This window comes from Rattus rattus, chromosome 7 (assembly GCF_011064425.1).
Source record: "Rattus rattus isolate New Zealand chromosome 7, Rrattus_CSIRO_v1, whole genome shotgun sequence".
NCBI classification, from domain to species: Eukaryota; Metazoa; Chordata; class Mammalia; order Rodentia; family Muridae; genus Rattus; species Rattus rattus.
This window is the reverse complement of record NC_046160.1, coordinates 14,815,313-14,838,169: the sequence shown is the minus strand read 5'-3', so window position 1 is coordinate 14,838,169 and position 22,857 is coordinate 14,815,313. Positions and strand designations below refer to the sequence as shown.

Sequence of the window (22,857 nt, the reverse complement as noted above, 5' to 3'; positions counted from 1 at the left end):
TAAGGAATCATCTTCTAAAGGTAGGTTTTGCTCTGTGTGTGTGTGTGTGTGTGTGTGTGTGTGTGTGTGTGTGTCTGTGTGTGTGTGTGTGTGTGTGTGTGTGTGTGTGTGTGTGTGTGTGTGTGTGTGTGTGTGTGTGTGTGTGTGTGTGTGTGTGTGTGTGTGTGTGTGTGTGTGTGTGTGTGTGTGTGTGTGTGTGTGTGTGTGTGTGTGTGTGTGTGTATGTGTCTGTGTGTGTGTGTCTGTGTGTGTCTGTGTCTGTGTGTGTGTCTGTGTGTGTCTGTGTCTGTCTGTGTCTGTGTGTGTATCTGTGTGTGTGTGTCTGTGTGTGTATGTATCTGTGTGTATGTGTCTGTGTGTGTGTGTGTGTGTGTGTGTGTGTGTGTGTGTGTGTGTGTGTGTGTGTGTGTGTGTGTCTGTGTGTGTGTGTGTGTGTGTGTGTGTGTGTGTGTGTGTGTGTGTCTGTGTGTGTGTGTGTATGTGTGTGTATCTGTGTGTGTCTGTGTGTGTTTGTGTGTCTCTGTGTGTGTATGTGTGTGTGTGTGTGTGTGTGTGTGTGTGTGTGTATCTGTGTGTATGTGTCTGTGTGTATGTGTCTGTGTGTGTGTCTGTGTGTGTGTCTGTGTGTGTGTCTGTGTGTGTGTGTGTGTGTGTGTGTGTGTGTGTGTGTGTGTGTGTGTGTGTGTGTGTGTGTGTGTGTATGTATCTGTGTGTATGTGTGTGTGTGTTTTTCAATCATGCACTTTTTTCCTTTAAATGGTCTATGTGGTAGTAATTCTGTCTCATATACGTGTGTGTGTGTGTGTGTGTGTGTGTGTGTGTATCTGTGTGTGTGTGTGTGTGTGTGTGTGTGTATCTCTGTGTATGTGTCTGTGTCTGTGTATATAGAATACACACACATAATTATATTGCTGGGATCAAACCCAGGGCTTCATGTATGCCAGACTAAGTGTGTTAACACTGAGGCACACCTGCTGCTAGCCTAATGTCACCGTGTTCTTGGTGAATACCAAAACTCAAACACCAGCCACTCAGCATCAGGCTTTAGGTCTCGGCTTTTAATCTATATCACCTAGACAGAGACAAATTCCCAACTGTACCTTCAGAGTTACTGAGTCCCCTGGATGTATGAGAAGTCCACACGGTATAACTTCTCTGACTGTGAATAAGGTTCTTCACCACCCTGCATACCGAGCTCTCACCCATCACATGAGGATAATAAATCAGGTCATCTCAGAGGTTTGTCAGTGAGGGCCCATCTCCTCATTACATATAGACAGCACATAGGGACTAGTGTTAACTGTCAGGAGACAATGGAACTCTCTGGCCTACCATTATCATCATGCCGTGACTCCCTTCCAACAGCTCTTATGAGGGAGCCACAGATGCATAAATGGCTTTTCCTCTGTCGATAGTGCACCCAAGTGTGTCCACCATCACAGCACCATCAGAGCTGGTTAGAGTGGACACCATTCTGTCACCCAAAGATGCCCAGAGATTCTAAAAACGTGTCCATCTAGGAAGAAATCACCTAAGAATGTTCTAGATGCGGGGCTGCAATGACTGTCTCATCCCTGAGCTATTCTCCCTTCTTTGGACAACTGTTAGACTCAGCATTTCTGCTTCCAGGCTTCGGCCTTTTCTAACTTCTCTATAAAGTCACATGCCGGGAGCTGGGGTCATCCAGGGTGCAGCTGCCCAAGAACGAAGAGACTCAGGCCTGTAACTAACCTAACCATCTTCTGTGACACACACGAGTTTGCAAGCTCTTAATGAAAGTGACAGGGCTGACCACCTACCCAGCTAAGCTCTGGCCTCTCATCTTACAGCGACTGCCATCACTTGGCTCACCTATACCTGAATATAAGGCTTTGCATGGACTGCTCACCAGGAAAAAGGGTAAACAACCAAGCTTAGCAGGCAGCAAGTGGCTCAAAGGAAGCTGCTTGTCCCCACTAGACCTCCTGCCCGTATGCCGCTGACAGTGTCCAGCCACGTGATACATGTCCGTTTCCTTCCAACACGAAATCAGGAAACTTAGAAGTAATTTAATTGTACTTTGTTTGTTTCTTTCTTTTCAGACAGGATATCACTAGGTGTAGCCCAGGATGGTTAAATCTAAGGATCTCAGGGCAATCCTCCTACCTCTGCTTTCCTGTTCCCCAGAAGGCGGGTGTTACCCTACATCTCTAGCGCTCTCCTAGTCAGTCACGAAGTCCCAAAGAGCCACAGAGCGTTTTATTCAGTGACAGACAGACATGCTCTCATAAAGATTCAACTTACAAGTGTTCTTAAATTAAAAAATATATATATTTGGCTTACAAATATTTCAAAAATTAAGGGAACAATTCAAACCACGCTTGAGTCAGCGCTGCATCTGATATGATATTATTCATTTCCCTGTCATAAGAATAAAGGACAGCATCCATCTTTTACCAACCTACACTGAGAAAATAAACAGTAAAATTCAGAAAACCGAGAGTTCAGGAACAGCAGAAGTCAAACAGTAAGTGGTTTAAATTTGTCTTTGCTCACTTTTTGTTAATATTTGAAGATCTTCCACAGACGGCGGCCCATTCTTTTTCTCGTAAGGGATGACTGTCGTCAAATACTGCCAAATTAAAAGAAAAACATCACTCAGGCCTGAATGAATTCACGTTCAGAGCAATGCCCTCCCTAGAAGGTCTACTGTCTAACAGAAGCATGGCTGCTTTGGAGGTGGGCACACGGGCATAGGCAGCTGTCCCGCAGTCTGTGTCTTTCTGCTGGGGCTCATTTTTCTCCCCAGTTCTACCTGCTGTGTAAGCTCCCATCGGCATAAGCAAGGGCCTTCCTGCAGCTCCGGCACCGAACGTTTCACAGGGTGGGTGAGGTCAGAGAACAGCGGGGTGGCTTGCTCGTTTGTAATGTGGCGTCCTGCTTCCTTGCGTGTTTGTCAACACAGTTTCAAAACAGTCATGGAACTGCAGCATAGTCTTAACCATACTATACAATTAATAATCTCTGGCTATCAAATCATTCCCTTTCAGACCATTCTTATTCTGGTGGAAAACAACAGTCAACTTGAATAACATGACCTTTCAAGACACAAACCAACTTCCTGCAGACACTGATAACGAAGACTCACTTCCCAAACGATGGCTGCAACACAGTTAATATGTTAAGTGACTGTGTAAGTACATTTAAATGGCCTTGGATATTAGCGATAACTGAGTAAGAATGGCTAAAAAGGTAACTGAATAGTAAAAATCATGTCTCAATCTGTGACAAACTGACCAGCCAGTTCACTCCCTCTAAACGCTCATGAGTATCACACTTCAGTTTAAAAAATGAAAAGGGAAAATCTCATAAAAGAATGTTCTGGAAACAACTGTCTAGAACTCTTTATTCTATAGATCAGAGCAGTTTGCAGAAGCTCCCGTAGAAAGTTAGTGTCCTATCCTGTTCTTGGGCTTCTTCAAGCCTGTTCTGCAAATTCATTCTCAACCCCATTTCTGTTCCTAATCCCCACAGATTGTGTAGTTCTATAAATAACAAAAAAAATTAAGATAAAGACAGTTGCTAAACAAATAGTACTTCAGCCTGGTGCCCAGACTATAGTAAAAAATGAGCTTTTCAACTTTTTAAAACCTCAGAGTCCCACATCCCCTAGGTAAGGCTCAACTGTGCAGTCAAGTATGTGTCTTTATTTAAAAAAAAAAAAAAAATCCCTAAGACTCCAATGACGTGCTCACCTGAGCTTTTTCTCCTGGTGTCAGGCAATGTGAAGAAGCACGAGGAGTCTATGCCTTGGCCCAAATGCCCACCTCCTCCTGAGCCAGGCCAATTGTAGGTTATTCTTCCACCTTGCAGGTTGAGGCAAGTGGAAGAGAATAGCAACTAGAATTCCACCATCGCCAAGGGCCTCCCTACCGGCTGTGAATGTCAGTGGGAACTGCCCGCTTTAGTAGCAATTCTCTCTTCCCTTGAGTGATGCACAAAAACTGAAGAAGCTCTAGGTATTTGGTGTTTTTGGTAAACTTCCTACATCTTACAGCGCTCTCATTCAGCCACGACCTGACCTACAAGAGTGCCTTAGATAGTTTTAAAAGAGTGAAAGATAATTTCAAATATATCCACCAATATATCCATTCCCATGTTTGTGACCCTCCCTTGAATTATGCAAAGCTCTAATACAAACCAAGGTGCCACACGCCCGACTCTGCCGTCCCACAGCACGTAACTCTTGATCCCTGATTCTTTACTTGGCTGACAACTGGGCTGGCTCACTGTACAATAGGCCCAACTTCAGATAAAAGAGGGAACATCCGCTCTCTGCACATCTGACCTGAGAGTCTCATCTGGAAGGTAACAAGCTCTGGCCACATTGTCCTTAAAGTGAGCTCTTCTTTTCTAAATGTTTAGCTACAATGTACCATGTTCCAGGTCAGTTGTTTTCAGGATCATGCAAGCTAGTAAGTCAGTATATTAATATCTATTCGTTAAGGCTGGGCATGGAATTGGGGCCCTGAAACCTGCTCAAGAATGCAATTGTCTGCTGCCCAATCTAAATGCTTTCCCCCAAAGGGAGATGGTGTTCATTACTGTCCACACGCAGACAGAATGAGCCTGCACTTCTCCCCGCTCAGCCATGCTCTTACAAATTAGTAAAAGTGCCAACTTTCAGGGCCCTCACAGAGCAAAGGAACAAGCAGAGGGTGAGGAAAATAAGGATAATGAGCACCTGTTTCTCTCCACCTGAGTTTCCAAAGGTGTGGCGGAGGCCATTCTGAATGACATTTGAGATCCCTTCCATGCTGAAGCGCTAAAGGCGGCAGTACATGACCCAGGAAGAACAGGACAGAGAGAGAAGTTCAGAGACTATTAGTGGAATGTTCCATGATGGCTTTCTGTGCCCAACAGACAAGCAGTTAGAAAATGCCACAGTTACTCATTCTCCTAAAGCAGACAGAATCATGCTCTTCAGAAAGGGTTCTCCCTTCCGTTCCCGTGTGAGCCCAATGCGAAACCGACTGTTTGTAGGCCGCTATACCCATGAAGAGCTTTCCTGCTCTAACTCATAGGTTTGTTCCAACTTGTAAATGTCAGCCCTACCGTTATTTTATTAAAAAGTTTATCACACAATTCTTAAGATACCTTTTGATACTGCTTGTCTACATTTTATCGGAAGCCTGAAAACTTAATCCTTCCCAGCTTGCCTGTTCTGAGCTGAAGTCTGTCTCTCCACCATCAGTCTGGGGAGATGAACCTGACATTTGGCAGATGAACATGCTACTTCTCAAACTACCAACCGCTCCCACTCACTCTGCGGGCACCTGCCATTGCCTTGCTGCCGAGAATGTGAATTGGAACACGGCATATGCTTCCTGGGGAGCAGAATGGATCCCGCTTCACCAGCCTAGAAAACAACTGCCACTTAGTTCTCCTGACGACGTCTAAGACTCCATAGAGTTCACTCACTGCACTCTCTTCCCTTTCAGTGACTATCTTGATTTGTAAGCAGCCTGCAGCCACACGTATCATTGTCGAGAGGCACACGGGCAACTTTAGCAGCTGAATCAAAGGCAGCAGAGATTCTTGGAGCATGACTAACCAAAGGAAAGGCTCCTGAGGAAGCTGCACTCTGAGTCACCGGATGGTGCTTTTCCCTGGAATTTCACGGGGAAAGTTGAACCAGTAAACACTGGTTAGGCTGAAGGAGTAAACTTAAAGGCATCTTCCCAGTCCTCAGGAAGCCACGGAAATGTTCTCTGCTCCCAACAATGTATACGCTGGTCCCAGTGATCTCAAAGTGTGGCCCAGGCACAACCTGAGAGACACTGAAATTCTCCTAGAGGAACAGGACCTCAAACTTATCTTACTATTATTAAGATGTGACTGGTCTTCCTTATAGACTACTACTGTGACTAACCATGAACAGTGTTAGGCTTCATATGATTTCTTTCATGCACATCATGTACTTTGGCCATATTCACCACCCCGATTCACTCAGACTACCACATCGGACACTGTGATATTCCAAAGAGCAGAGGCAGAGCGGAGACTCACGTCCTTCAGCTCCACCATACATCAACAAGACTGACACAAACAAACACCAATGACATTTTTCTAACCAACCTTCCAAGTTATATTCTATGAAAACTTACCATTTATATAGGAATTAATAATTTAACTTTGATAGTTTGAATGAATTAATCTTTTATTAGTTTTAACTTTTAACACAGTAAATATTGACCAGTTCAATTATGCATGAGTATGCTCTGAGGCCCTCAATAAATGTTGAGAGTGTAAAGAAATCCTGATTAACAAGGAGGGTTACCCTGAAGGAAGCAGACTACTAGGGTCTGGCCCAGCCGCACCAGGCAACCAAGGCACTGCTGGGAATCTGCGTCCACCCACACTGGCCTTGTGGGAGTTGTTCAGTGCCTCTCCTACCCTCCTGCCCCGCCTTTTCCAGACCCAGACCCATACCCAGTTTTATGTTGGTGAGAATCATGCCTTGGCCAACAGACTTCCAGGGTCCCTCACTTTGCTGAGAATATAACTATTACTTTTGATGGAAGAGACTCCTTTTATAAGAGAAACCTAAATAACATAACTCTTTCTGTGGATTCTTCACACACCACCATGTCATAATTTGTTCCTTGTTTATAAAACAGGTTACCCAAAGAGACGACATCACAGGCTCCAGAGCCAACAGTAAAGATGATTTTCAAGTAAACGAGTCAGCTCATTGGTTAAATTCATGCCCTTGGAAAAGGACAAGAAAGAACGCTTGCTTCGGTTGGTATCACCTGGCTCCGTCATCTGAGGAAATGAGACAGCGCGATGCAAACTGGGAAAACCTCAGCTGGATAAAGAAGTCAGAGCTCACACAAGACAACTATTTGGAAAGCACAGTCCAAATTCATTAGCTTAATTTTCCCAATCAAAAAACTAATTAGAACCGCTAAAGATGAAAGAACAAAAACAAGAAAGAAGAATGCACATTCGTAAGATGCATACGCAATTTCGGTTCTCCTTAGGCACACAGACGTGAGCACTGCTGGACATCCTGACTACAAGACACTTGGCTGTTTGTGAGAGATGGTGTTCATGTCATCAGAATTCAGAATTCTAGCCTGCAAGATAGAAGTGAAAAGGCAACCCCAGGACATCAGAGCAAGCTGGAACACACAAAACCATCTACTGATGCTAGCGGAGAGGCTGACGTTCACGTTTCTCAATGCATCCACTGCTGTGCCTGGGAAAGGACAAGAAAGGATGCTTGCCTTCAGTCTGTATCACCTGGTGCAGCCCAGGGCCCCAGCCTCTAAGCACTGCCAGCCAACAGCCAAGTCAGAGAAGCAAGGCACATGGCAAGATTCTACCTTACCTTGCACCACTGCAAAATATCCCCTAACTAGACAGCCAAGAGACTCTAGGGATGTAGGTATATATACAGGTGTGTGTGTGTGTGTGTGTGTGTGTGTGTGTGTGTGTGTGTGTGTGTGTGTGTGTAAGACAGACAGGGTGAGGGGAAGGGAGAGAGAACATAACACAGAACTAGGTAAGAGTTGTGGCTAAGAACTAAGTGCTCGGGTCACCGTGAACACCAGCCTCCCTGGAAACTCGTAACCACAATTTTCCCCTCCCGTCATTCCCAGCCTTTTCTATGGTGTCTTGGTGACGCAATCCTCAGCCTACTTTCCCAGAGTCATCGTCTTTGACACTTCAGATCCCCCTGAGATTTCCCTGATTCACTGCTCCCAGCCCTTTTCTCTAGGTTCTTCAAGTATCCGACTGTCTCTGCCTAGTGTCCTCAGGATTTCAACCCCGTTTTGTCCCGTGTACTATCTCTAGACACTTTGCATGTGTATACTTTGGTTTTTCAACTATCACCCTGTGTACCTGTGTGCATATGCGGGCCTGTCTGTCCACTGTGTCTAAGAAAGGGTGTTGGTGCACCGTCAAACTGGCCTCGAACTCCTGGGCTCAAGCCATTCTCCTTCAGTCTCTGAGGGATCAGCTCAACAGGCACATGCTAAAAGCTACCTGCGCCCAGCCTTCACGGTATTTTTAATGGCAGATACAGGGCACAGTATCTGAAGAAAGATGGACTGGAGTGGGGGCACAGAGACATTGGTTAAATCAATTTTCCATATACCTAACAGAAACAGTCAGATCATGTTCACATTTATGTCCCTAAAAGCACGGCCTTGTCTTCACCATGTGAGGACCTGCGGGATGGCCTGAGCCACAGGACTCTACAGCCGTGGTTCTCAACCTTCCTGCTGCTGGGACCCTCTTCTCATGCTGTGGTGACCCCAACCATCAAACTGTGTCTGTTGCTACTGCATAACTGTAACTGTACTACTGTTTTGGATCACGATGTAAATATCTTCTGTGCAGATGACCTTAGGCAACCCCTCTGAAAGGTTTGTTCAACCCCCTAGGAGGCCATGACCCACACATTGAGAACTACTGGTAGCAATTCCTACTCATAATACTGATAAAATATGTGCAGATTTTTACATGAATCCAGGAGTCATGGGCCAGTCAAAAGTATCTGGAATCAGAAAAAAAAAAAAAAAGTAATGTCACCTCGGGCAGCAAAAGCCAGACTCAAACTCAGAGATCTGGGTCTCCTTCCAGCTCTGCCGTGCCACAGTGTGAGCTCCGACTCACCTGAGGCCTGAGTCCTCACCATGAAGATGTTCAAGAGATACAATTTGAAGGACTTCTAATTTAAATATTCTATGAATATACAAATTAACTTAGCCAAAGAGATACCTTTAAGAAGGCAAATCAAATCAAAGCTACACACACACCACAAACATGCACACACAGACCGACCATCAGAGAGGCACGAGGCTGTAACTAACCCAGAATGACAGAGGTGCACAGATAACATGCCAGTGGCCGTGACTTTGTTTCTTGATGAGGAAACAAGTTTGTTTTCAAGAGAGAGACAGGGACTCCTGCATCTCTCCATCACAGTGACTTCCCAGGGCCTGGGTCATAGGAAGGGCTTGGAAATTTACCTGCTCTCCTCGGGGTGTAACACCCTTAACACTAGAAGCCAAGAGCCTCTGAGCCAGGAAAATGTTTACCAGATAACAAGGCCTCTGCCTCTGAGAAGAGAGAAAGAAAAATGACCCAAAAGAAAAAAGCCATTGAAGAGTGAGCAGAGAATGGTGGCATGATGGGACACAAAATTATTGATCAAAGGAGTGAAGCATGGAGAATCGAATCTAGGAAATCAACACGAGATTAACAAAGTCAGGAAAATACTGCAGTGACATGATTTGTGAAGAGATGTAGCAACTAAGAACTCCACACCCAGCTTCTGGGAGCAGCAGCAGCTCAGTGAGACAAAGGTCGGAGAGGCACAAGAGTAAGAACACAGCAAGGGAAGGAGGTAGGGGACGGGAAGAACTGGAAAGAACTCCGTAGACCAAGGATAGAGCCTGCCTCTCAACTGCTTCATCCTTTAAAAAACAAAACAATACAAAACTAAAGTTTAAAAAACACACATACGGGGTTGGGGATTTAGCTCAGTGGTAGAGCGCTTGCCTAGCAAGCGCAAGGCCCTGGGTTCGGTCCTCAGCTCAAAAAAAAAAAAAAAGAAAGAAAAAAAAACACACATACTTGGATAAAATTAATTTTAGAAGGTAAAGTTTCAGAGACAATTTAGAATGACTTTTTAAGAGCATCATGTCACCTAGAAATGCTACACTTAACAACCTGGAGACCAGAGGCAGTATTATTAGTGGTTATGTTGCTAACCTGGACCAGAGTAAGGATTCTTTCCATAGCTAAACTTCATTAAGTGAGAGGGAAAGAGCAGGGAGAGAAAGTAGCGGCATTTCTCTGCTTACCACTTCTCAAAATGAGGGGCTACAGATATGTCAAGGCACTGGCCGCTAAGTCTCAAGGCCATGAATGCTGACAGACAGGAACGATACTGGAGATCTGTTATATTCTAATTAAAATGAATCAATAAGATCAGTGATGATATTAGGAGTGTCAGGAACCAGTTTTCCCCCCATTCAATTTACATTCCCACTTACAAGGCAGAAAATCCAAATGGCCCAGCGCAAAAGTGACACAGTGGGGAAAGTTCTGGTTCTATGTTATCTCCCATGGCATCTTTAGGAAGGAGTTCGTATTTCCACAAAATGCCCTGCTCGGAATGGAATGTTTTGCATGAACGCTTACATAGGCAGGAAGGTGATTCAGCATTACAGCATTTGCCTTATTGTTGTCCTTGCTACAGACAAAATACCAACGTCTGCGGCAAGGCTGGGGGAAGGAAGGGGTTATTTGGCATAGAACACAGAGGCTTCAGTAGCACGGACCATTCAGTTGCCTCTGACCATTTCCTTCCCTGGCAAGAGTATGGATTAAGAATCTCAAAAACATCCATTCTCTGAAAACTTTCCTCAGACAAAACCAGGAGCAACAAACACAGTGTAAGCGAGATCTAAAAGATAGAGAGGAGGTAAGAGCTCTGAGCCCGTGTACAACCTGCCTGCGTGGCCCAAAGGAAAAACAGTAAGCCATTCCTAGCTCTTCCCTCTGGAGAGCTCTGCACTCTAGAGTTTTCTCCACCACCTCTAGATAACTCTCTCCATGCCTGCTATTTCTTTGAGCTAAGGCCTCTGTAGACCTAACATTTGCTTATTCAGGACTCAGCAGTAAGAATATTGTTAATATTCTTTCTGGGGCTGTTGTGCAGTTTAAAATGAAGTAGTACATAGGAAGAACTCAGCAATGAGCTTAGAAAAGATCAATATTTTTGAGAAGTGTGGACTCTATTCATTTACAGAGGGCTGGAATAACAGGCATCATTTCCAAAAGAAATCATGGCATCCTCTTACATTTGTCCAGAACAACAGAAACTGCATCAAGTTGTCCAAAGAGAAATGAGATGATGACTGAGAAACACTGGGCTCCTGACTGCAGGCCAGAGCAGAACGGACTGGAGAGCACAGGAAGAAATAATCTACAAGATCCAGAAATCAGCTCAAGCTGTGAGGGTCTTCATGAACAGTGAAGAGAATCGGCAAAGTTCCTGCAAACTCAAAAGCAGTAAGAACCAGACACGATGCTGGAGTCTGTCTGGTACTCTCTATAATTCTCTTCATCAGCTCTTTCTACACAGGACATTTCAGCAAGTCAAGTAACAAACAAACAACGATAATATTCAACACAGGGAAAAGCAAAGCTAAGAAGGAGACCAGAAGACTTGAGCTATTTCTGCCTGAGGGCCTGCTCTGTGCCTCATCTGAGCTGACCCACACGGTCTCTAACCAGGCAGAGCAGCTTCCAAACTTATAGTACCAAAGCTGTGTCAGGAAAAAAAAATAAATGAATAAGGGGAGCTTTTCACTGACTTTTATACTCATTCTCATTTACCCTTCTGCCACTAATATTCTTATGCTTGGGGAACTCAGAAGAGGGCAAAATATGGCTGGAGAGATGGCTCAGTGGTTAAGAGCACTGGCTGCTCTGCCAGAGGATCTGGGTTCAATTCCCAGCACCTCCATTACGACCCTCTGAAAATCAAGTTCCAGGGAACATAACACCTTCTCTGGCCTCTGTGGGTGAGCAACAGGTACTGAAGTGGTGTGAAACATACACATAATTTAAATAATTTAATTTGAAGACATTTCCATCCCCCACAAATCACGTCAGATTAGATATTTAACAATCATCGAGTACTAACTAAATAGTAGTTTTAGGGATTTTTTTATAAAACAAATTTATAATTAAGCAAAAAATAATAATAATATGAGAAAGGTATGAAGAAAAATGAAAAGCAATAGAATGAAAACTACCGAGTACAAATGTTCAGATAGCGGATACTGCCTGAGCTGTGAAAGTGGAGTTGAGTGAGGGCACACGCACGCCCTTAATTCCAGGATTTGGGAGGCAGAAGCAGGAGGATCTCAGTCAATTGGGGGCTAGCCTGATCTACATAAGAGAGCTCCAAGTGATACCTTGTTTAAATACTTTAAGAAAGTTAAATAGTTTCAATGTGAAGTGTAAAGTTTAAGAGAATTCCGCCAAAGTTTCTCTTCAAAAACCCTTATATCCAAGTTTGAAAATCTGAATTGGGGTTGGGGATTTAGCTCAGTAGTAGAGCATTTGCCTAGCAAGCGCAAGGCCCTGGGTTCAGTCCCCAGCTCCGAAGGAAAAAAAAAAAAAAAAAAAAGAAAATTTGAATTATCCAAAGCAGATAAATACTAATACTAACTTTTAGGAGATATTCTTTACGATAAAGGAAAGTACAGAGTATAACTTAGCTGTTCAACCCCTGCCTGGCATGTGTAAAGCCCCAGGTTTAATCCCAAAGAAGCAAGGGAGAAAAGAAGGAAGAAGGGTAGGGAAGGAATGAGAGAGGACACGAGGACGAGGAGGAGCAAGGGAAAGAAAGAAAAGAAATACTATCAATTATCATCCACAAATTATTGTTGAAAATATATTAATATTTGGATTTGAGGATACAAGGCAAAACTATCCTTTCACGGAGAACTGTTTAAAAAGGAAAGGATCAATCAGTACCTTCTCCACTATTTTCTGTTAAATCATCTTCTACCACTACATGGGAAAACTGTGCCCAGACAACATCCATCATAGTTATTCCTTTTATTTATTTTCAAATAGAGACAACTGGTCTACCTACCAGGTCCCTTGCTGGGCTACTAGCTTAGACATACATAGAACAAAGGTCTGTAGTTGGCCCAGGAACTTGTGAGGCTTGAAGATGGATAGGTCAACGCATGGCCATCTTGTAAGCTAAACTCAGGCTACTGAAGAAGTGCCAAACGCCAAGCCCTTCGGACAGAACACGGCAACATTTTATATGAATTGTATGTTATGGTCTGTCTATTCAAATCCAAATTGAGTTTATATTTTCCCTCTAAATTTTAGAAAATATTTCTTTTTATTTATGCGTATGCATATCTTGCCTGCATGTATGTATGTGAACTGCATGCATGGAATACCCTTGGAGGCCAAAGAGATCATTGGATCCCATAGAGTTAGAAACGGCTGTGAACCAACTGATAAGGGTGCTGGAAATGATTCGAGGTCCTCTGAAAGAGCAAACTTTCTTAACTATTGCACCCTCTCCAGTCCCTTCCCCTAATATTAAGTATACTCAATTCAAATAAAGAGCTGGCCAGCAGTCTCTGTACAAGGTCAGAGAGTAAGTACCCTAGGCTTTGCTGGCCACACAGCCTCCAATGGAACACTTTAACTCTGTCTCCACAGTATAAAAAGAGTCACAGGTACCAAGAAGATGAATAGATATGGCTGTGTTTCAATAAAACTTTATTTATAAAATAAATGGAAAAGAAATGTGGGGCAGTATCAATCTGTTTTGCTACCTTTGCAAAGGTTTATTTAAAAATTCCAAATTAGGGAAAGGGAAAAGGGTTCCTGGTACTTTTATTTTTCCAAACAAAAGCCAAAGTTTCAAGTAGATATGTCAGAATATACCTTTTAGATTGAGAACTAGAATTAAAGTAATTTCCAAGTGATCTAGTAGTGGCTGTCTAAATGAAAACAAAATTCTCTTGCCTTAATGTCAGCTTTGAACAAGATTAAATGGAAAACTATCACTGGGGGTACTCTTGCAAGACAAGGAGAGACAAAGTAAATTGTCCAACAGTCGTCATAATAAGGAGCATCAGAAACAAAGCAATGCATCTATGGGAGAAAACATCCAAGGAAAAGCTTCTTCCATCCAGCTAGCTCTTCTCATCTTTAAGCAACCATCTTCTCTACGTCAAAAACCGTAATGTACAATCATTTATAATCAAGTTTCCTGCTTTCTCTAGAATTTATCAGTACCTCTTGCTAATCTCCCAAGCATCATTAGAGGCGAGCTTACCAAGTTAAACCACTTAATAAATTTTCCTTCTACTCAGCTATTAAAAACAATGACTTTATGAAATTCTTAGGCAAATGGATGGAACTAGAAAATATCATCCTGAATGAGATAACCCAGTCACAAAAGAGCACTCATGGCATGCATTCAATGATGAGTGGACGTTAGCCCAAAAGCTTGGAATACCCAAGATATAATTCACAGACCACATGAAGCTCAAGAAGAAGAACCAAAATGTGGATGCTTCAGTACTTCTTAGAAGGGGGAAAAAATACTCACCAGAGGAAATACAGGGACGCAGAATGGAGCAGAGACTGAAGGAAAGGCCATCCAGAGATTGCCCTACCTGAGGATCCATCTCATATACAGCCACCAAACCCAGTCACTATTGCTGATGCCAAGAAGTGCTTGCTGACAGGAGCCTGATATGGATGTCTCCTGAGAGGCTCTGCCAGAGCCTTACTGATTCAGATGAGGATGCTTGCAGCTAACCATCAGACTGAGCACAGGGACCCCAATGGAGGAGTTAGAGAAAGGACTGAAGGAGCCAAAGGAGGTTGCAACCCCATGGGAAGAACAATAATATCAATCAACCAGATCCCCCAGAACCCCCAGGGACTAAACTACCAACCAAAGAGTATACATAGAGGTACCCATGGCTTCAGACGCATATGTAGCAGAGGATGGCATTGTCTGGCATCAATAGGAGGAGAGGCCCTTGGTCCTGTGAAGGCTCGTTTTCCCAGTGTAGGGGAATGCCAGGGTGTTGAGACTGGAAAGGGGATAACATTTGAAATATAAATACATAAAATGTCCAATTAAAAAAAAGAGTAATAAGACTCTAAACTCTCTAGAAAGTTTGAAGTGATTGGGCCAAGTAGAAAAGATATCTAAAGAGTCTAATAAAAGATGTCTAATATCTTTGCAGCCAAAGACTGAGAGTAAAACACCTCCCACCTGTCCTGTAAACCAAAGATTCATGGATCTGAAAGGATATGTCCCTTTTCATCCACACGATTACAGAGGCAGGTAAACAACAGTGTCTTTCAAGCTTGAGATAATTCTGCAGGTATAGGAGCAACTGAATTAAAACATATCCTGGAATATATCAACTTGTTTTTGTGCCCAAGGGAAGTGCCTCTAAAAGTTAATGATCTGTGAAAATGTCTGATATAAACAGGAGCCTGGCTCTCCCACTCCACTCCTCACCAAAAAAAATAATCCTGCGGGAACAATATTAATTCAAATCCAAACTCCAAACCTTCTGGGAGTCAGTCTGAATCCACTAGAGGTGAGTGAGGCACTGAGGAGCTGCAAATGAGCCCTTCAGGAGCCTGCACTGGGTATGACATGGAGGTTGGAGCCAATGACTACAACACAACCTGGTACTGCAGCAGCTGAAGAATCTGCACCTCAAATACACATGAGAACCATCTCAATTACTACAGCATAGGCAACACACGAGGGAGACAAATACACCAAACCACAACTTCCTACCAGATCAGTGCACTGAAAAGGTCATACATACCTTTGCTTCTGGCAAGAACTGGCAAACGGTCTCCTCATATTCTTAACAATGTGAAGAGCTAGAATTCTATTAATTTCAATGAGTCTGATGAGTGAACTAGTTACACTAACCATGGTTTCACAATACCAATGTCAGATTACTATGAGAGATCTCCAAGCAGAATGTCTGGCAAGCAGGTACTCATATACAATAACTAACATTTTCTCAGGGAATATGGTAATCTTAGACATAGTATGTCATTTAACCTGAAACTTAGAAGTCTCTACACCCAGAATGGCAGGGCAGGATTCAGAGATTCTTAGCATCTGTGGAGCTGTCACCTGACACATAGATTCAAGACACAGATGTAGATCATCAATCTCTTATTTGTCCAACAGAAATGCACTGGGTACCTTATACTGGGCCTAAAAACACTAAGAAAGCAAAACTAAATGTCCTATCTTCAACAAAGCATCATAGAGATGGGCACATAAATAAACAAGATTGGTATTTCGATGCTACTAGAAGTAATTAAAAGGAATCATACTAACCCCAAGAGAGGAGGCATCTAGTCCATTCTGTGTTGAAGGAGGAGTCCTTGAAGAAGGTTTAAAGAGAGGAAGACAATGCTTGACCATAATTTTGAAGGATGAGTTTAAAAACACAAACAGGAAGGGAAAGGCAAAGAGTCAGGTGAGGGAAAGCCTGCTGCGGAAAGGTCTGGAGAACCATAAAGGGGCGTGCCTTCACCTAGGCATCCGATCACAGCATCCTGCGAAGCAGAAGCACCCCCAGACCAGCCTCTACCATCCAAGTGCTGCTCCAGGCGCTCAAAACAAGGCAAAGCCGCATCAAGCCCTCTGCTGTCCCAAATCACACTGCACCAAGACTGACTCTTCTAAATGCCCTTCCAAACCAAGACTGGGAGAGGGGCTGACAAGCCTCTGTCAATCCCTGACCACAGCAGAGAAGCAACCACCACATCCACAATGGCTGAGCAGCAGCTCAACCATCTTACTCAGCCAGCCCTGGTTCGAGGCATCTGCTTCCACTGACATCACAAAGGCCAATCATCCTTTTGTATGTTAACTCGTTGGCTGGTTGTTTCTATCAGTCTTCTCCCTGAAGAACCTGTGCTCAATGCATACGCCTGGCCTGGCTTAGTCTCCACTGTATCTTGAACAGTGCCTGGCACAAGGAATAGTCCACAAGCTTGCCCAGTGAACGCACGCGGCCATACTACCTCACACATATTACTACTTTAAAATTTTACACTCAAACCACAGTAACACTTCACTTTTATAAGATATGCATTATTTCCCTTACTATCCAATACAATCTCATGCCCTGATAAAATGTTCTAATTCTCTAGACAGCAGCCCAAACATTTATTCAATTTTTTTCTTGGGCAAATGTCTAAAACAAAACATGCTGGAGGACAAGAGCTGGACATCTAATCCTTATCTACTCCCAGCAGATATTTCATCAGAGTTCATCACCTGGACCTAAGAGAACAAGCTGGCCATTAGGGCATACTACACCAACTGTAAGCGGGCATATGTGTTGTTGTAAAATTATAAATCACAGTTGAAAACAAAAGGAAGTTGTTCCACATCCAAGGAAACGTTCAAAGGCACTGGTGGGAGGGAAAAGAGTGATGTCACTGGAAAAACAGGCAACACACGCGTGTCCATGGAGATACCAGTTATTGAATGGGTATTGCTGGTGATAGTCCGCTTAGTGAGTCACGTGCCACAACCACATGTTACATGAAGTATCTGAGAAGGAATTCCTCCAGCAATCCATTTACCCAAATGGCCACTTGTGCACCACCTATAACTACCTTCAGAATCACCAGGTTCAGGCTGTCTGTGTTACAGACAGGACGGCTTTCCTCTGGCATTTGAGCTAAAATAAGACACAGGAAACCAGTGTCAGAGTTGAGCCAGGCCGTTACCTGACTGAAGTTTTTAACACAAACAGTAGATCAGGACCAGGAAGCAACTTCATGAGTTCAAATACTATGAAAAAATAAATGGGGTTTTGTATGACTTTATTTCAAGTCCAATAAAGGTTTAACTGTAACTCCCCTGCTGTCTTGACAAATCCAATTCTCGGTATAAATACTGTACAAAATTACACAATGGAGCCATGCTAACCCTATTTATACAGGAATTACAAAAAGAAATCTTTAAACCCCTCTAGGGATAAATTTGTTTTTCTCAGCCAAGTGTTAACACCAATAAATACAGGATTTGCATGTAATCCCTAACACCAGTTATGGAGAAATTACCAACCATGCTAGGATTTACCAACTAAGCATTTCACTTAATCCCAATACCATAATAGGCAACTTAAAATAGGTATATTTCTATTAAAATACTACATGCAAATGAAAATATTATCCTTGATATTTTAAAGTAAATGTTCCAGGACAGTATAGTCAAACAAATACTAAACAGACATCTTTTCAATCAGTATTTTCAAAAACTAAATTCATCAGAATCCTTCAACGTGAATTTGTAAGTTCTATTCTTTCTAGAATTCTACAAATGGGCATCACACTAAGAAAATGTGGATTTATTCATGTTATTGGCCATATTATTAATGGACCACATGGTGAGATAATGAATTACCCACACGTTGGTGACCCAGCTACCTAGCAACTAGATTCTCCTCCTAGGATCCTATCAGCATCTGTCAATAAGATTTCATTCTCTGGTACATAATTCAAGACTTAAAGAGAAAACATCTATTACTTTAAACCATAATGAGCAGTTTGTGACATGTATTACTATGTTATATTGTGATCGACAAAAATGTTCATTTTAGAAAAATGAACCAAGTTTTCTACTCTAAAAATGGAACCAATATTTGTTCAGATATGAAGTCAGGGTAGGACTATACAGTACCCCAACTGTTCACACACACACACACACACACACACACACACACACACGGTAGAGAACTGACTGATAATATTTATGATGAAGGTTAACCAATGAAATCACTTTAGAAAACAAAATACCTTTTATGAAGGCTTAAGGTTTCAAATATTCCAATATGCTCTCACCTGTCAGTAATACTTCAGTTACACAGCCAAGTGGCTGATGTCACCCAGCTGCCACCCACAGCCTCTGATGAGTCACTAAAAACCTGTTTACATTTAGGTTCAGCACAGTTCTCAGCTGTCCCTGAAAGGACTCTCTTCATTTCTTATAATATAACCCCCGGACAAGAAAACAGAACCACTCATAAGCATACCAGCCAAACTGGTCACCACAACTATCATTCTGAGGTAGTGAGGAGTGGCTGCTGGCCAGTCCTCTTCGCTTGAAGACATCGTCCTGTCCCTTCTCTTCTTCCACTGACTGGCCCCACACACTGAGGTGCAGAGACACCCAGACAGCACAGTAAGCATCACTAAGAATCCTTCCTGGAGGAGCTGAGGAAGCAGGTGCTAGCCAAGTCCCAGTGGTGCTCTGGTGAGAGGCTCAACACTGCAGCTACCAGTGGACAGCATCAGGGGCCTCCTGCACACATCACTTACTGTGCCTGGCATGTGACTTCTCTCATTCCTCCCATTCTGAGAGCTGCCATTTTTGAGCTTCTTCTTCTTCTTGGCTGTCTCCTTGTGTTCTTTCTGCTTGTTCTGCACTTCAATGAGAGCAGAAATAAAGCTGTTCTCCACTTCCTTCTCAAACTCCAGCTCATCTCTCAGGGCCAGCTGCTGCACCAGCTCCTCAGAGTACTCCTTAATGGCCGTCTCAATTTCTTCCAGCAGTTCGTTTAGCTCAGACACTGACAACCTTTTCACTCCTGCGGCCAGAAACAAAGTACAGCGAACACTGAGATGCGACTATTTCAAGGCAGCATCATGGGTGTTTTAAACCAAAGGGCAAATCAAATCTGAGCAATTACACAGTTTGGGATCTTCTCAGAAACTAAGAGGCTCTGGTGGGTACATAGAGGTGGGGTGAGTAAAGTACTCAGCTGAGATTTTTAAAAAGTAACCATTTTTTTGAGTATAAATCAAGCATCCCAGAAACAGTACTACAGTCAAGACTGAAATGAAGCTAGTCTGAGGGAAAGAACAAACACAGAAGCAGAGGGAAGGGACACAAACTGACAAGTAACCAGGCAGGGTTCTGGGAAAAGAGCAGGTCTGAAAGGACCAAAGGAAATGCTTGTTCAGTCCTATATGCCGCCTCCTCTCATGAATCTGGCTGAAGACCAGGAGGATGAAAGGAGGGGCAGTCCATGGAGGTCACTTCAGTTCCTCCCTCACACTGCAAAGCAGGGAGCCAGGAGGCCACTGCTGAAGCCCTAATGTCTGCACCTCGCAATGGGACTGGGTGAGCTGGAGGGAAGGATTGAGAAAGGCCATAAAGTGAAAATGAGTTTATTCTGTGGACTTTAACCCGATGTAACTGCTATCTTTACAGAAGGAAGAGGGAGGACAAAGATGACTTCCTGAAAACCCAGGGAGAGCACCGCTGTCCCCAGCTACAAGCCAAGGAACTGGATTTTAACACAAAGCTCTGAGAAGGTAAATTCCACTGTCTAGGCCGCACAGTCTGAGGAACTTTCTCGGAATGCTAACTAATACATACTTCCTATATCTTATCATATCAAGACTGGATTTTGGATTTAGTATCCCAGCAATGCTAAGGGTTTATCTACAGAGCCATGGCCAAATCACATCAGAGGGGGAAAATGTAGTGTGTCAGAGAACCTTTCAAAGGTTAAAAAGAAACCACATAACACAAAGGGATTAAGGCAGCCCAGCCTCAGACCTCTGGCCAGGCCACAGATACAAACCCAGATCCTAAGAGGATCTTACCCAGCAGGGAACTAGGCGATAATCAGGATGCATCAGCGCCAGTGCAAGCACCAGTCTCAGGGCAATCCGTGCTGGGGATGGCTATTCAGAACCTCTTCAGGACAACCATCCACATGGTATTTACAGTCCAGTGTGGTCATATACAGACACAGATCCAGCTCTAAGAAAATCTCACTTCCCAAAATTCTTCAAAGCTACATCAAAGGCAACTGTTTGTAAACTTAGGAATCGCTTTCAATAAATAGATTACTATCTTGCTTTTTATGATCTAAACTTTCTCTCCCAAAACTGCATGCTGAAGTCTTAACCCGCAGTACTGTGGAATACACCAGGGCTTGAAATATTTACAGAGACGACTAAGTGAAAATGAGGTACGAGGCTGGTCCTCAGTCTAATGTGACCAGTGTCTTACAGGAAGATGAAGAAGCGTGGGACACTGGTATGTACGGAAGGAAGCCCGGGAAAAGGATGGCCACCTACAGACCAGGAGGAGGCCTTGGGAGGAGCAAACCCTTAACCTTGGACCTGAGGCTTATCAGAACAACCAGGAAATAAGCTCAGGTTGTTGAAGTGACCCAGTCTGCATAAAATTCTCCCAAAAGCAAACTAATCCCAGGCTTGAAGAAAATACAACAGAGTCCTGAACAATGGCGAAAGTATGTGCAGGGAATTATATGGCCAGAAGACCCGAGAAAATCAAAGCTTTCTGGAGATGGTGACATTCTGTGTTGGATGTAGACAGAAGGCACGGAGACTGATGGAAGGAGGGTCTCTTACGCTCTTCATAGCTGCTCATGCTAGACCTCTTAAGAGTCTGAATCTCCTGGGAGAGCATGGAGAGCCGGTCTGACTGTGTGGGGGTCTCATCGTCTTCTGGGTCTGGTGACTCCTGCATCATTTCTTCAATTTCTTCAATAACCTTCCAAAACATGTATACTGCGTTAATCAAATAAATTCATGCAGAAAAGACCTGACTGTGCCACAGTGCCTACTGGACTACCCAGGTAGAGGGACATTAAGTGCCTACTATGTGCAGGACGCACATGTAAAAGTGAACACAGCTTATGGACTCTATAATATATGAACACAAAATTAAATAGAATATGATCTGGTGTGTCTGCTGCAATTCAGTAGACCCTATACATCTTGATGTCTAATGTGCCACGAGTTACCGAGACACAGATCACAGTGACGGCTGAAAGATGGTAAAATGGCGAAATGATCTCTACACCTCACAAGTGTGCTCAACACCAATATAATCTACAGTAACCAAAACTTTGACATAAAACTTACAAATATACATAGAAATATTCACGGATAACGCAGGAAGTTAGTTCTCTAACTGCAAAAGAATGTCATTTATTAACTCAGTGAAGGACAAAGGGATATTTTTTAAATTACCCAAACCAGAATCAGACAGGAAAAAGCTTCGAGAAGAAGGGCGACTCCAGGCACACACCTGGCTTTAATTACACCATGACCTACTGTCATAGTGGGTATGACCCAAGCCTCACAGCGGTGCCTTGTCTGATTCCAGATTCTGAGAGAGAAAAAGGAAGTAGACCCTAAAAGAAAGAGAAAGCCACTCCCTACTTAAAGGGGGGCTGGAAAGGCATTTAAACATTAACAAACCCTGTAAAATACAATTCAGTGGTGACACAGAACACCGCGAGTGCATCTGAAAACACCGAGGCATTAGTGACTGTAACGGAGCTCTTCAGCTGGGTAAAAGCCACCCCAAGAGGGCCGGTGCCCACACAGAGCCATGGACAGTATGTGAGGCGTTCCGGGGGCTCGAGCACGAGATTCTGTGAGCCTTAAAAACAGAAAGGACATGGCACCCGGCAGGTTTCTTGGGGACCGAGACTACTCAGGGTCACACACAGCTCTTTCTGAACTGTCGTGCCTTCCGTAGACGGCATTACCTTTCTTGTTAGCACCACAGTTGTCTAAGCCCAGAACAATCCAACCACAAACGTAATCAGGGAATCAGAAGGACATTCCTCCCGTGTACACGTACTCCTCTGACCTTCCCGTAACATATCTCCTTACTGACCTTCCCTTCCTTGACTAAAAATAAAAGGTGACAGAATGCACAGCCTGCAGCCCACAGAGCCACTGTGGGCTCACTCCGACAGCAGGGCAGAGGCGGGAGGAGTACTCAGACAATGACAGAGCTGACTCAACTGGTCTCAAGCAAAGATAAGGCTGATATGACTGCAGCACCCACAGGTATAAGGCTGATATGACTGCAGCACCCACAGGTATAAGGCTGATATGACTGCAGCACCCACAGGTATAATGTTGGCTTCTTTCCACAGAAGAGAACAGGCACTTCTCTTATTTGTTAAAATTCTTACCAAGGGCTCTACCAAAGCAAGCCTGGTGGGACCAAGCATGGCAGCTCAAGTCTTTGATTCAAGCACTCAGGAAGCAGAGGCAGGTGGGTCTCTATAGCTCGAGAATACCTTGGTCTGCAAAGGGACTTGCAGGCCAGTCAGGGTATAGAAGGAGACCTCGCCTCAAAACAAACAAAAAATACCAACTCGAATATTCCAACTCACTCATATTTGGGTAACCGTGTAAAAAGTAGAAACTGCTTAAGTTTTTTTAATTCTGGTTTAAACA

General features: G+C 43.6%; 1 protein-coding gene across 1 annotated transcript in view; it reads right to left on the bottom strand.

The window, feature by feature from the left end:
- Positions 1 to 22,857, bottom strand: part of Fez2 (fasciculation and elongation protein zeta 2) — a 39,852-nt gene that overhangs the window by 4,094 nt on the left and 12,901 nt on the right. The window contains exons 4-7 of the mRNA XM_032908895.1: positions 21,007 to 21,148; positions 18,937 to 19,205; positions 4,724 to 4,804; positions 2,536 to 2,611 (exon numbers count right to left, since the gene is read on the bottom strand). Coding sequence (XP_032764786.1) covers positions 2,536 to 2,611; positions 4,724 to 4,804; positions 18,937 to 19,205; positions 21,007 to 21,148 — 568 coding nt within the window. The remainder of the gene's footprint in view (positions 1 to 2,535; positions 2,612 to 4,723; positions 4,805 to 18,936; positions 19,206 to 21,006; positions 21,149 to 22,857) is intronic.